General features: G+C 48.6%; 4 protein-coding genes across 4 annotated transcripts; 2 read left to right on the plus strand and 2 right to left on the minus strand.

Moving 5' to 3' along the window:
* Positions 1-63: 63 nt before the first annotated feature.
* gcc1 (GRIP and coiled-coil domain containing 1) lies at positions 64-5,531 on the minus strand. Its single transcript, XM_079734092.1, has 3 exons — positions 5,354-5,531; positions 3,717-4,873; positions 64-1,916 (listed from the first exon to the last, which is right to left on the minus strand). Exons 2-3 carry the CDS (start codon positions 4,800-4,802, stop codon positions 510-512), a joined length of 2,493 nt encoding a protein of 830 aa, XP_079590218.1. The 5' UTR covers positions 4,803-4,873; positions 5,354-5,531; the 3' UTR covers positions 64-509.
* A 452-nt stretch (positions 5,532-5,983) lies between these two features.
* Positions 5,984-8,682, plus strand: LOC307074849 (ADP-ribosylation factor 5-like). The gene is made up of 6 exons (XM_079735234.1): positions 5,984-6,199; positions 6,581-6,661; positions 7,066-7,175; positions 7,321-7,392; positions 7,700-7,825; positions 8,220-8,682. Exons 1-6 carry the CDS (start codon positions 6,133-6,135, stop codon positions 8,304-8,306), a joined length of 543 nt encoding a protein of 180 aa, XP_079591360.1. The 5' UTR covers positions 5,984-6,132; the 3' UTR covers positions 8,307-8,682.
* On the minus strand, positions 8,597-11,666 carry lamtor4 (late endosomal/lysosomal adaptor, MAPK and MTOR activator 4). The gene is made up of 4 exons (XM_079735239.1): positions 11,608-11,666; positions 11,314-11,397; positions 10,559-10,676; positions 8,597-9,874 (listed from the first exon to the last, which is right to left on the minus strand). Exons 1-4 carry the CDS (start codon positions 11,608-11,610, stop codon positions 9,777-9,779), a joined length of 303 nt encoding a protein of 100 aa, XP_079591365.1. The 5' UTR covers positions 11,611-11,666; the 3' UTR covers positions 8,597-9,776.
* Positions 11,667-11,951: 285 nt separating this feature from the next.
* On the plus strand, positions 11,952-13,460 carry atp6v1f (ATPase H+ transporting V1 subunit F). The gene is made up of 2 exons (XM_079735576.1): positions 11,952-12,221; positions 12,576-13,460. Exons 1-2 carry the CDS (start codon positions 12,064-12,066, stop codon positions 12,775-12,777), a joined length of 360 nt encoding a protein of 119 aa, XP_079591702.1. The 5' UTR covers positions 11,952-12,063; the 3' UTR covers positions 12,778-13,460.
* The last annotated feature ends 1,755 nt before the right edge of the window (positions 13,461-15,215 follow it).

Consider the following 15,215-nt stretch of genomic DNA (forward strand, 5'->3'; position numbering starts at 1 on the left):
TAGTTTTGTCCCAGCCAACAGTCTGATTCACACAGGAAAAATAGTTTAATTCTCCAAGGGAATCAAAAATATACATATGAGCGGCATTATTCACAAAATGCTTCTTCCAAAAGGTGGTCCAGGAGAATATAACCACAGTGTCAAATGTTAGTATTTACACACACGCACACCAAACACACGAGTAAACATCCAAGCACCAACATGTATGTCACATGCAACTTCATATGTCAATACTCAATAAAACACATCATCCCTAACTCAGGTTATTTTTGGAATGAAACCGTAAAGTTCAGAGTAACTCGCCCCCGTTACTCATAAATCGTAAGTAAGTATTTTCCAAAAAAAACAAAAACGTTGTTGTATATCGGCAAATTTTTCAAGAAAGGAAATACCAATAATCTAATATTGCCAACACACCCGGACCTGAAACACCACCACTGCCATAATAAACCTTTCAAGTGATTAAAACCAAAGCAGTCCTTCTGATTGGAGGGCGCAGCGGTCCCTCCCTACTTCCCCACCACGGGCCACCACGTCTGCGCCTGCAGCTTCAGCACCGCCTTCTTCTCCTGGGGGCTGAAGTGCAGGATGGTGAGGATGGCGCCCAGGGTCTGCCGGCGGCCGCTGACGTCCTGCAGCGTGAGGAAGCGGTAGATGACGTTCTTCAGGTACTCCAGGTTGGCGCCCTCCCGGCCCTGATCCCTCGTCAGCTTGTCCAGCCGCGCCCGGAGCTCCGCCGTCTCCTCCTCGTGCCGCTCCCCGTTGCCCACCAGCCGGCCCTGCAGCTGGTGGAGGTCCTCCTCCAGCCGCCGCTTCTCCCGCCGCAGCGCGCCCGCCTCCGCCTCCCGCCGCGCCAGCTGCTCCACGTAGAGCAGGAGCTGCGTGGGCGCGCTGGTGCCCGCCAGCTTCAGCGCCTGCGTGATGATCTCGCTCTCCTCCAGCGCCGCGTCCTGTCCGCACGCCGCCGCCGCCTCGCCGCCGCCGTCGTCGTCCCTTCCGGCTTCCCCCGCCCCCTCTGGGGTCCCGGCGGAGTCGGCGTCGGGGCGACCGTGGCGCTGGCCCGGCCCGCCGCCGCCGCACATCAGCGCAACCGAGCGCAGCTTCTCCAGCTCGCGGTCCTTCTCGTCCAGCAGGGCGCCGACGCGCTCCCGCTGCTTGTGTAGCTCCGCCTCCAGCCGCAGCAGGCCCTCGCGGTGCGCCGCCTCGGTGCGCTCCAGCTCCTGCCGGTGGGCCAGCAGCAGCGCCGCCGCCGCCTGCTCGCGCTCCTCCAGGCCCCTCCGGTGCCGGGCGTCCGCCTCGTCCGCGTGGATCCGCAGGTTGATGTACTTCTCCTTGAGCTCGGCCAGCTGGTCGCGGGCGTCCTCCAGCTCCTTGGCCTGGCAGCCGTCCTTGGTGTTCTTGTTCTTCAGCACCACCTGCGCCCGCAGCTTGTAGCGCTCAAACTCCTCGCGCAGCTGCCGCAGCTCCTGCTGGCAGCGCAGCTCCGTGCCGTTCCGCTGCTCGCCGCCGCCCTCCGGCTCCGACAGCTTCTCGATCTCCCCGACCGCCGTCCGCCGCCGCTGCTGCTCGGGGCTGCGGCGCGACGCCAGCATCAGCAGCTTCTTCACCCGCTCCATCTTGACCCTCAGGGCGCCCACGTCAAGGTGGGCGTCGTCGTCGTCGTCGTCGTCGTCCTCGACGGCGGCGCTCAGGTCCGCGGAGACGCGGGCCGACGCGGCGATGGCCAGCGTCTTGTTCTCCGTGTCCAGCTGCAGCAGGCGCTCGCGAAGCCGCTGGAGGCTCTGCTGGTCCCGCTGCTTGGCCTTCTCGCTGGAGCCCAGTAGGGCCGACAGCTCCGACACCCGCTCCTCCAGGCTGGCCACGCGGCCCTCCTCCGCCTGGGCCTGGCAGCGGGCGCGCTCCTCCGCCTGGGACGCCTGGCCGGAGGGGGGGGACGCAAGAGAGGGACGCGTCGTTAAGGGCTCTTTACAGTCCCACGCGGGGCTGGGCGAGGATTCGAATTGTGATCGCGACTTTCGATTTTTAGCGTCAAACGATCACGGAATTAACATAATCGAGTTTTTCGATTTTTATTATTAATGTTTAATAGAAAGAACAGCTGGATACATATCTCTGTAGATTATTTGAGATTGGAACATTTTCTTTTTGACCATTTTGTGTATTTTTTTAAGGCGAAATTTCAAAGTTGTCAGTCACGTTTTTTTTGGGAGAGACAGGCAGAATAAATACAACTCGTTTTCAAACTCAAAAATAATCGTTTGAATAATCGTGATTTCAATATTGACCAAAACAATCGTGATTATGATTTTTCCCATAATCGAGCAGCCCTAGTCCCACGTTCACGCAGCGCAAGGGGGTTACGGAGCCCTTGCGTCCTTGCGGACCCTCCTTGCGGACCCTCCTTGCGTCCACCGCAAGGGCCGGACGTGCGCCTCCCAAGTGTTTCCTTCCATCGAGGTGTCGCAGTAGCGAGGGACATGATTGGTCCGCTTACTAAAACCCGACGCAGAACCAAAAGGGTTCACGACTGCGTCGAAGCGTCTGCGCGGTCATTGCGTTGCAGGAACGTGGGACCATAATCAGCCCTTTAGGAAGGCCCACGAGGAGGGAGGGGGGTTACAGCGCGTACCATATAGGCACAGTCCTGAACGCAGCGGCCCGGGTTCGAATCCCACCCTATCCTACCTTTCTCTCTATCGCTCTCTCTGTACTGAAGGATAATAAAAACAATCCCCCCCAAAAGAAATCTTAAAGCAGACGAGGACGTGCGTTAAGTCGGAGGCGATTCAGATCCACTCCCATCGAGCACAATCTACTGCTTTTCTTGCTGAATGCTCATTTCCTGTCCGGGATTAACAAAGTACATCTTAAATGTATCTGTGGTGATATTTAAACAACTGTGGAATCAGGACCATTAAGGAAACTTAAGATAGCTTAGCACTTTCTATCTTTCTGGTGGTTAGAAATCAATTCATGCAGTTTATGAACCTATTAAAGTGCATCATGTGTTCATGCCCATTTGGCCTCACTGTCTAAAAAGCTTAAATCAGCCTACTTCGATTACACACATTTGTAGGCAAGTTCCCAGTGTGATCACTTGTTCAGAGTTCACCTATACTCTGCATATCCTCCCCCCGCTTCTCACGCACTTATTCTATCTTGTACGTCCTGGCACTTAGAAATAGTACACCGCATCATGTAGCATCTTATCGTACTATCTTTGTTGCGTACGGGGAATGGGTTAACATGGCGATTGTAAGTGCTTGGCACTTAGTTCTATGAACATCCTTACTGTACCGACAGAGAGATATGGTTGTTTCTTTCTTCTGACAAATGTACTTATTGTCGCTTTGGATAAAAGCTTCTGCTAAATGCCCAGGATGTGAATGATCCGATCGTTCAAACACCACCACCACCACCACCACCACCACCACCACCACCACCACCACCACCACCACCCCCACCACCACCACCATCACCACCACCACCACCACCACCACCACCACCACCACCACCACCACCACCACCACCACCACCACCCCCACCACCACCACCATCACCACCACCACCACCACCACCACCACCACCACCACCACCACCACCACCACCACCATCACCACCACCACCACCACCACCATCACCACCACCCCCACCACAACCACCACCACCACCACCACCACCACCACCACCACCACCACCACCCCCCCCGTCCGTACCTTTCTGATCTCGTGCTGCAGCTGCTGCTGGTGGTGTCCCTTCATCTCGGCCACCTCCCTCTGCAGCTCCTCCACCCGGGGGTCGGGCCTCCTGCGCTCCTCCTCCGCCGCCTGCAGGCCGCGCCGCATCTCCTCCCGCTGCTCGCCGCTCTCCCTCAGCCGCGCCTCGCACTCGGCGCCGCGCTCCGCCGCCCGCGCGCCCTCCAGCAGCGCCGCGCCGGCGGCCTCCAGCCGGAGCTCCGCCTCCTGCCGCAGGTCGCGCTCCTCCCGCAGGAGCTCCTGCAGCTCGCGCAGCATGAGGGCGTGGTCGCCCTGCTCCCGGGCGCGCTCGTGCTGCTGGGTGATGACGCGGGCCTTGCTCTCGGCCAGCTGCTCCTGCGCGGCCCGCGCCCGGGACTCGTGCTGCCGCCGCTCCTCCTCCAGCCGGCCCTGGAGCTCCTCCAGCTCCTGCTTGGTGCTGCGCTTGTCCGCCTGGAAGCTGGCCTCCATCCGCGACTTCTCCTGCGACACCGTGGCCAGGGAGCTGGTCAGGGTGCTGAGCTGCGTCCTCAGCTGGGTCACCCTGCGGTCTGCCTCGGCCTGGGGGAGGCCGGCGGCCGGCGGCGGGGGCGTGTGCCGCCGGAGGAGCTGATCCGGGCCTCGGCCGCTCTCGGAGCCGCCGGCCTCCGGCTCGGCCTGGTGGCCCCGGGCGCCGGCCTCTTCGCTCTCCCCGGCGGCGGCGCCTTCCTGCTCGTCCCCCGCCGGCTCCCCCCTGGCGCCGTCGCTTGTGACGCTGGCGGCCGTGTCGAGGCTGTCGGCGCTGTGCATGGAGCAGCGGTCGTCCAGGAGGTCGGAGGTCGCCGAGGCCGGGCCGGTCAGGGAGCCGCCGTCCCGGGGCTGCTGGCCCAGGTCCAACTCCTGGGACACGGTGAGCACCTTCAGGCTGGCCTCCAGGGCCTCCTTCTCCTTCATCAGGCTCTTGTAGGCCCGGACCACGTCCTTGAAGCGGGTCTGGTACTGGATCAGCTGCTTCTTCTGGGACTCGATGGTGTCAAACATGTCCTTCTTGCTGGGGCCGCCCCCGAAGCTCATCCCAAACTTTTCCATGACTCGGGTGAGATTTGAAAACCGACTACATTGAAGCTCCGACCAGACCCATGCTTGTTGACATGTCTCACCTGAGGAGGAAAATAACGTGTTGTGACTCGGTGTCATGGTGATTTTTATGTAGAGTTAGTGGAAGGACAACAGCGTTCAGTTAAGACAATCGGGACGAACAAAAGCTTGTTGCACAGAATTACATTTGAAGTGCTGTATTGCACGTGATGAAAGCAGATATTGTGTGTCTACATAAAGAGTGAGAGCGCGAGACAGAGGACATAGTAATCTTATGAATATTGAGGTCAGAAAAAGAAAACACTACTCGAGATCGAACAATATTCCAATAGTTGTCATGTGTTGTTATGTATTAGCCCTATTGTACTCAACCGGACATGGAGACGTGGCTGAGCTACGTGGGTGCAACACGTTTGTCATGATATCAGCTGACCCTATTGTTATTATAGTATATTAAAGTAACCTTTTGACCTAATTACACGTGATCGTTCGCTGTTTTCAGACACTTTATATAACGGTGGTCAATACAAGGTTGTCCTTACCAGCTGTTTACATGGAAGACGTACTCTCCAGCAGTGATCATGAATGATCCGGTCCAGGAAGAACTCTTTGCCCAATACTCAACAATCAAAAAGGCGTGTCTGGTGAAGGTAAAAAAGCTGAAGAAGGAGAACTAAATCACATCAACCAACAGAGGGATGCAAGCTAACGTTAGCCGCGTCGGTCCGGATAACTTTTAGAGGCGGCGCATGCGCCTGGAGAAAAAAACTTTTATTTAAAACGAATAAATAAACAATTCTATCGCTCAGCGAAACAATATAAAACATGGTGCTCTTGCATTCAAGCCCCGAGATTTATATATTTTTTGTTTGCAAAATATAATTTCAATTACAGTAGGTTCAAAGCTAACCCGGCAAACATTTTGCCAGACATTGTGTTCCATTGCCTCTATGAAATGATAAAAAATAATACATTGTTTATCAAGACCGAGATATGTATTTTCAACAAAAAAACTCAAACATTTTTAATCTGGCGTTAAAATTCCAAGGTGCAATACATTTTTTGCCACGTAAAAGAAAAATTGCCCCAAAATAGAATATCAATAAAGTTGAGCGAAAGGCGTGACGTCATTTGTTCCGCGTTGGACGGTACGTGGCACCAGGGAGGAGTCCGCGACGGAGAGCTGCACCCACTTCTGCCCTGTTCCACGTCCGATTCTTTACTTTACCTGAGCCATAAACCCCGCTCCGTTGACAGCTTAAGGTGTCAGTATCTTCTCTTAAGGTTAACTCTCTATCCCCGTCTCGGACAGTCCAGCACGATGGGTCTCACCTTCTCGTCGCTGTTCACGAAGCTTTTCGGCAAGAAGCAGATGAGAATACTCATGGGTGAGCGGTGATGCTAATGCTAGGGCTAACAGCGGTGTAATGTAATGCAGACAGGACGCTGTCCGTTCTGCTGTTGGGCTGGTCCAATCATGGTTCTGACTGCTGTATTCTCTGGGTTTAATATGCCATTGACTTGTTTTCGTTTTATGGAGGCTGGCCACTTTTATATCCCGAAATTGTCTGTTTTTAACCATGGCGAGACAGCTAGCTAGTCCTTTGATGGCTAATGGTACCACCATTGGGTAAACATTAACGATTCATCCTGTGAAATGCATTGGCTGATATGGTGTTTCATGTAATACGGCGTTTGCCAGTGATGTGTCAAAGAACCGCTTTCAAGATCCATGCCAATTCTGAATGTTTCCTATTTTTCTTTTGCAGTTGGATTGGATGCTGCTGGAAAGACCACTATACTGTATAAACTGAAGCTTGGGGAAATTGTTACCACTATCCCGACAATCGGTACATTTACTACATTTACTTTTAATTTCTCAAGTAAACTGCAAATGTTTAACGTGTGTTGATGACGAGTAGTTAGGAGACCGACCTTGCATATTTGTTATCACACGGTTGGTATCCACTAGTTCAAACTGGAGTATTTTTTTACTATGGTTCTTGGACAAGGAGTGAACCCAACCCCTCAAGAGATTTTCTGTTGAGGTTGTCAAACCCAGGGGTTTTTGTTTGCTCTGATATTGATCCCAGAACTGTGACCTAGTCTACTGAATTGAACCCACTTCAAATCCCAGAGGATCTTGTTACGTCATCCCTTTAAAGCCGGCCCTCCGGTTTTGTAGGTTTTCTTTTTTTCTTTATTCGTACAAAGTCATGACACACACCCATTACCTCTCTCTGCCCACTACCAGGTTTCAACGTGGAGACGGTAGAATACAAGAACATCTGCTTCACTGTGTGGGATGTCGGCGGTCAGGACAAGATCCGACCTCTGTGGAGACACTACTTCCAGAACACACAGGTACAGTAGGGGGTGTCTCGGGACAGTGGCACCTAAAGGCACTGTGTCATGGCCTGTTGATTTGTTGATGTTTTTATTGATCGCGTTCTTTTCAATGTGTGATATAAATGGGATGAATAACCAGAATGTGACTGGACTTTTTCAGGGCCTCATCTTCGTTGTGGACAGCAACGACCGAGAGAGAGTTGCAGAGTCCAAAGACGAGCTTGTGAAAATGGTGAGCACCAAGCATACAATCCTGGTTACTTGTTTTGGGCTTTTGTTTGGGCTTGGATCCCTTAGCCTTTTGGATGAGGGGGGAAGGTAGGGGGAATATTTAATTAAACTATTAGCTGGCTATAGAGAATGGCGGGATTTGGAATTCTTTACTTGTCACCCATTTGAAATGATGACTATCCACGTGGATGTAGTTGGTCACATGACCATGTTTAAATAAAGCCTGTTTTTCCTTACACACCTTCTTCGCCCGCTCATACTTGTTTTGTTCTTCCTCCTTCCTTGTGTTTGCCTCTTGCCGCTCTCAGCTGCAGGAAGACGAGCTGAAGGACGCGGTGGTGCTGGTGTTCGCTAACAAACAGGACCTGCCCAACGCCATGCCCGTCAACGAACTCTCCGACAAGCTGGACCTGCATAATTTGCGCACCAGGACCGTAAGTGAAACAGAACCCTCGCAATGCTCCCGGTGCCACTGAGATGACGTACTAGGAGTACTATTTAGCCATTCAATAGGCTTTAATATCAGGCATCTCGGGCGTCGTTTGAAAAAAAAAAACGGAATCTCTTGTTTCTTTATTGTAGAACTTGCAGCAGTTCCATTTTTTTTTTTGTTTGATCATGGATTTAATTCATTCAAACGATTCTTGCACCTTTTTGGGCCACATCTTCATTGTTTGAAAAAAAAAAAAAGCATCGTTACTCTTCCGGCAAAGCATCTGCTAAACCCATGTGACGTAATTTATGGTCTTCTCATCCCAGAACCTTCTGGCTGGGAGTCCAAGCACCCTAACATGGCCAGGTTTGTCTTTCTGTTTTCCCCCTGTGCAGTGGCAAGTCCAGGCCACCTGCGCCACCCAGGGCACGGGACTGTACGAGGGACTCGATTGGCTATCCAGCGAGCTGTCGAAGCGCTAGGCGGGGGGGGGAAAGGGGGCGGGAGGTACACAGGGGTGGACATGAGTGACATGAACATGTGCAGCTGTAAGGAAGGGGAGCGCTAAGCAACAAGTAGGAGGATGTAGAGATGCAGCATTCCATCAGAGGAAAACACGTTTGTCTTTTGTTGAAGTTTGTTTCTTTTTAAATTATAAGTGTGTTTGTACGGTAGAACATGCAGTCGTGGACTTTGCACTCAAGTTCCGGTTCTGATGCCTTTCTTTTTTCCCCATTTGATTTTGTGTTGTCCTTGAAGGTGTTTTAGAATGTTGTCCTTTTTTTCCTTTTTCTTTGTGACTCCAAACTTTGAATTAGCATGTTTTAAGAAGATTATGTATAAAAACAAATTCTGAGACTTTGTGTGGCAGTTGTACTTATATTGATTATGTGTGTGGAATGGCTTTTGGATGTGTGTACGCTGGGGATGGGCGTTTTGCGACTGTTAAGGGCTGATTATGGTCCCACTTTCATGCAACGCAATGACCACGCAGACGCTTCGACACAGTCGTGAACCTGTTTAGGTTTTAGTGAGCGGACCAATCACAGCACTTGCTGTGTCGACGGAAGCTTACAATTTTTGGGAGGCGCACGTCAGGCCCATGCGGTGGATGCAAGGTGGGTCCGCAAGGGGTCCGTAACCCCCTTAAGTTGCATGAACATGGGACCATAATCAGCCCTTTAGGGTGAACAGACACTTTGGCCCAACTTTCTCCAGGGGAGGGAGTAGGCCGAAGGGGTCAAAGGCCACTCCACACCCGCCTCTGGTTGACTGACCCATTCCACAGAGCTGAAAGTGAAGAGCAGTTCCATTCCAATGTGAAAAGTGCAAGTATTTTCCAAGGCCATTACGATGCAATAAAAGTGTCTTTTTTTCCCCCTCTTCTCAATTATTGTATTAGATTCACGTTACATTAATAGACTACAGGCAGACTAATCAATGGTTTTCTAATTTCCTATTGATATTATCACTTATATCCTTGATATATAAAAGGCTAATCAGTCACACAGGTTACATAATCAACTGTTCCAAGCTGGTAACAATAGAATTGAAGGCTTGATTTGCAAATGGCAAATGGATTAAAAACATGCATATACATCTAATCTTTATTTCTTAACTACATTTTGTATTTACACATGGTCGAACAGATGATAACAAACCATTGATCGGAATAAGCCATAAAATGGAACCTAGTCCACATCACCACGTTGAGGTTTTGAACTCCATCTGCGTAACAATACAATTTACAAGACAAATTCTGAGCCTCCGTCTTCCACACAGTTCTTTAGGGACTCGGCGCCCGTCGGCCACAATCACTTTGGCTTCCAAATGCTCTTATTGCGTATACGTTTTGAAAGACAAACTAAGGGCAATGGCATAGTCCAGTGTGTGCACCTCTGACATTCCCGGGCTGGTTCCTCTGCAATCTACCCGTTGGAACCTAGGTGGCACTAGACGGTCACAGGGGCATGCTGGTTGTTCTGCCGCTTCACCACAAACACTTTCTGCCCCGATACTGTCACAGTGTAGACAAAGTCTTCCAGCATGACTGTGGAGATAAAGCACATTTTAAGTTATTACTCACTGCAAAATGTCAGTCGTGTTAATGACTCTGAACATTCCTACTATAGGTTCAGTGGCAGTTCTGCATTGAATTACACCCCCTCCGGGCACCACAAGAGAAACATTTCTGTGTGTGACTTCAGCCCACTAATTCCATTAGAGTATCGCCCTCCACCAGACGCATGCCGTCCATATGGGCAGGTGGGGCGGCGAACTACTTGCAAAAGCATGCTCCCACAGAAATAGTTTGTAAATCATTTCTCCAAGTCTTTTTTTAGTAATGTGATTGTCAAATTAACCCTCTAAAGTTTCTGCAGGCTTTCCGAAATTTTTTGGTCTGTTGACCCACCATCAAATTTTAGATGATGAGTTTAACGTCTCATACAATGTTGGGACAGGGCAGCTCAGCGATCGCGTTCCTCCGTATGTTCATCACATAACCCTGCAGGCTTTAATAAGGATTTCTATCCGGGCTAACAGTGGATCCCTCGTACCCAAGGCCGCCTTAATGCACGGGCTTACCTTGGCTGAAGCCCCAGGGCCCACGACGATCAGGGGGCCTATCATGAGCTGCAGAATATACTGGCTCAAGATAGGCCCCCCGATCGGCATAGGCCCAAGACATCGCCCCCCGCCCCCCTCAGGATTCCTCGTCCACTTGAGGACTTACCTGAAATACGTTTGAAGGGTGGTTCAGCGGCGCCCTGCAACCGGAAGCGACATGCAGTCCGGACCATTTGCATAATGACTCCGGCAGTGTGCTCATCATTCTCTAACTCCCCGGAAGACTGGGGAAGGATGAGAGAAACCCATATTGATGATGCATTTACAGTTAGGCGATTTTTATCCGAAGCGACTTACAATAAGTACATTTGCCCTCAAGTTAGATAAATGTTTCATAACCCCACACCAACTCGATTGATCGGTTGACGAATGATACTAAGCGCGGACGGTGAGTGTGTGTTGACGACAAAAGGAACATGACAACTCAATTTGAGTAGATAGAGCTAAGTATAAATATTGTACGTGAGCAACATTTTCGCACAAAGAGATTGAAGTCACAATGAACACGACGTGTCATTTTAGGGATGGAATAATACACACAACATGTTTCATGGGGGGTGAGACTATACCAAGACATGTATCATTGGGGGTGAGTCTGTACCTCAATTAAATAATAGCCCTTAAATACAGGTACAGAAGGGCTTAGGGCTTAACAGGCAGTATAATTATGACACCCCCCTAACCCTAGCCCCCCAAGAGTGCAAGAGAAAACTCCCTTAATTAGCAATGAAGAAATCTTGAGAGTGGGCAGTGCAATTGGTACCATATTTGACATACATACATTCATACACATATATATGCATGCAATATATCCCAAGAAAACGATATGTTCGATATGTATCGGCAGGGATGGGTACCCACCGCTAAGACGCCTTCTTCACTGATCACCAGGTAACCCAGCTGGTCGGGGATCCGCTCGAGACCCTGGGTCAGGGCGGCTGTGGTCTGAAAGTGAAAAACAAGTCTCGTGATTCGCAGCCGACGCTAATGTAGCCAGCCAACAATGCTAGCTGGGAACACGACAACACACAGGTTATACCGCGTATTCGAATAACTAACCAAAGGCAGACTTTAAAAGACGGACGCTTGTTTAAAGGCTGTTTCAAATGTGGACGATGCTGGCGTGTTCGCATTTTTAAATAACACAAAACTCACCATTCTGAGTTGGGATTTAGGAAGTTTGCACCATCGACACTTCCCCTCCTCGCCCCTGAATCACGTGACTGACAGCAGTGATCTCGTCAAGTGACGTCACTAGACCGCCGCTAATCGAAGCCAATAAATAATAAATATATTAGCCGTTATTATAAAGTGAGGGCACAACATTATATTTTATTTATAATTATTTTTTAATTAAGTAGATTTAATGTGACAATAAATAAACCAGCACCTTTGGCAGCATTGGCTACTTTTCCACCACCAGAGAGCGGACTTCTGAACCACAGTCCCACTCGTCGAGTCACCTGACCCAACCGGAAGTGGAATTCGGTCAGGTGACCCCCTTCCGTCACGTGATCCTACCGTCCAGAGCGCTGTCACAGTTGTCATTGAGCTGTTTTTCCTTTACATCGCCTATTAATACAAGGCTTGCAAAGCTTTAACGCTTCTATAATGGCAGGACGCGGTAAATTAATCGCGGTTATCGGCGACGAGGACACATGCACTGGGTTCCTCCTGGGAGGCATCGGCGAGCTGAACAAGAACCGTAAGCCCAATTTCCTAGTGGTGGAAAAGGATACGAGTATCACGGAGATTGAAGAGACCTTCAAGTAAGTATGCTAATCACAAAATGATTGGTATTATTGATTGTAAATGTTTAGTTAGAGTGGATGACGACCAATTGGCTAATAAAGGTACGTACTTCAGTCTGGCCCCGTCCGTTAAAAGCGATCTTTTACACGCATGATCAACATAGGGTGTTGCACACAGATATGTCATTCATTATGAATCCATAATTAACCTTTTAAACGGTTTATTTCTCCGACTTGTGTTCATCCACGTCAATGCACATATGCATTGCGATATGAAATTACAATGCACCATCATCAACATGTGTCTTTCATCGTTTATTGGGTTGAATAAAGTGCTTAACTGTGCTTGGTCTCTCCTTCTCCCTCACCCAGGAGCTTCTTGGTCCGTAATGACATCGGGATCATTCTGATCAACCAGTTTATCGCCGAAATGATCCGCCATGCGATCGACGGCCACATGGAGTCCATCCCTGCGGTGCTGGAGATCCCGTCGAAGGAGCATCCCTACGACGCGTCCAAGGACTCAATTTTACGCAGGGCCAAAGGGATGTTTTCTGCAGAAGACTTCCGATAAATTGTTTTCTACATCCGTCCAGTTTAAACACACAGCACGCACACACAAACACGCACAACACAACACACAGACACACACAACACAACACAACCAACACACTCTCTCTGCAGTCTGGAATAGGGACGGAAGGATTGAATATTAAAATAGATGTCTATAAATTATACGTACTTTGACACCGCCCACCATTCCAGATTGACGTGTTATTCTTTAATTGCCGCTAAATGTCCAACATTAAATGGGGAGTAAAATGCCCCTAGGCTTAAGTGTGTATGTCCCACGCAGTGTTTTTGCGTTCTTTCGTTTCTGTTTTATTTGGATTACGTTTGTATAAACATGTCTTAGTCCTTATATGGTTGTAACCAGGAAGTGAGGATTGTGTCTCAAAGATCTGCAGCGCATGTGTCTGACTCATGGCCGCCCAAAATGGTTGTGTTTGTTTGTGATTCCAAAGCACGTCTTTGACCCTTGATGTTTACAGATTTATATATTTTCCCCAGGTTTTGGAATTATTCCTCTTGTTTCTTAAGCTTTAAGTGGAGGTCTAAATCTACTGTATGCATTGATCTTTTCTTTGTTGACAACCTTACAGTGGGAGTCTGTGGAAATGGATAAGTGATTGTTACAGCTGTATTAACTTATATCTGGAAAAAAAATACAACACAAAAAATAAATTATTTGATGTTTGAGTGAACAGAAGGCTGGTTAATCACCAACACTGGTTTCAAGCGATGTAGTTACTCTGATCAGAATACAAGCCTAACCAACAAATGGTAGTATGTTGTCTTTGGAAGGGCATCAAAATATGAGTATCCCATAATGAAACCACTGAGAACGTACCACTTGGTTGCAACTAACTTTCCATCACTTGGAAGTGATAAGACACTACGGAAACACTTCCCTGTTCGCCATGGTTTCTGTAATTTGATATATAGATTTTTTTTTTCTTCTTCCATTCATCACAAACAACCAACTGACCCTGGCAGTCTTGAGCCGGCATGCCGATTGGCCAATGCTTTGAACCCACTACCCGAGGCTCAGTAAATATTTGAACAGCGTTAGTCATCTATTGCTTATTTTAGACAGAACAATCATTACTTTCTCTCGGTTGTCGAACCGAACTTGTCGTTTATCCTCAGCTGTTCAATATATAATACCATCACGAGGTAAACTATTTTGCCAACACAAGGATTGTGCGGAGGACGTTTTAAAGAGAGACTATCGACTATAAATAGGCTGCTTGCTTTTCTAGGTGAAATAACAGTTCTGCGTGTTCTCTCGTTCACTGCTTGTGAAACCTTCCAGCAGCATGACCCCTTCATGCTCTGTCGTTGTGATGTTGCTGCTGGTTGGCTTTGTCTCTGGAGGTCCGACTTCGTTAGACGTCAAAAACGGGTAAGGTGTTCATCCAATTGGACGTCATTCAGCATTGTTCAGAGTTCAGCACGCAACACTTGCGAACTGGGTCAACCTTTCCCTCACTGCTTCTGTAGACAACATCAGTATGACGACAAGGAGCCTGTTACAACGGACAGATACTCCACAGGGTGAGAGATTAGAGGGACAAAATTAAACAAAAAATATTTAAATATAATGTAAGATTCTGATTTAATGTGTTCATTGTGTCCTTTTCCTGTGACCAATATGTTGACAATAGGGCCCACATGGATAGCGAACACACAGGGTGAGTTTGGAGACGATAAAGGATTCACATGTGTGGCAAGATTCTGCAATTTTTAATCATATTTTTGGTCCAATATGAAGAGCGTCAGTCGAGCCATATGATGGCAATAGCACCAAAGGGAATGGCAACTACTCCAAGTGAGTTTTGAGTAGTTTAAATGTCAAAATATTCAATATCCAATCCTATATCCAAACGTAATCTGTAATCTTTTTTGTATTCAAAGGTCGGCCGAAGACTCTGGAGCGTGAGTTGTGAGCTACATTATTCATAAGTGTCTGTCATCATTTTTTTGTGGGTCCTATATGAAAACCAATACTTTTTCCTTCCAGGAAAAAGGGTAAATTTTGAGTTGAAAAAATGCAATGATAATAGTAGTAATAATATTTGTCTTCAATAACAAATTCCTACATTGTGTTGAATTAAACACTGGGGAATTTGCTATTACGACTGTAGCGAAGCTCCAGCTTACAATGATAATATCTCTTTCAGATCACAATTAATTATAAATGTTGTGTCTTGGCTGCAAGTGCGACAGGGCTCTGATATCTTTAGGGCTTTTGGCATCAGCTACATTTACATTAAGCCCATGCTTTCTTCCACGGCGCGTCACAAGTGGCTGAGAAGAATCGTAGCAAAAATGGAGCAACAAAACCAAAATCGTATATATGGATGTAGAAAATGTATGGTTGCTCTTACTTTTAGTGCATCAAAAGCAATGTAGCCAGTAAGTTGTCTTTTGATATAAACAATCGTTAAT

Source organism: Pollachius pollachius (assembly GCF_949987615.1).
Source record: "Pollachius pollachius genome assembly, chromosome: 4".
NCBI lineage: Eukaryota > Metazoa > Chordata > Actinopteri > Gadiformes > Gadidae > Pollachius > Pollachius pollachius.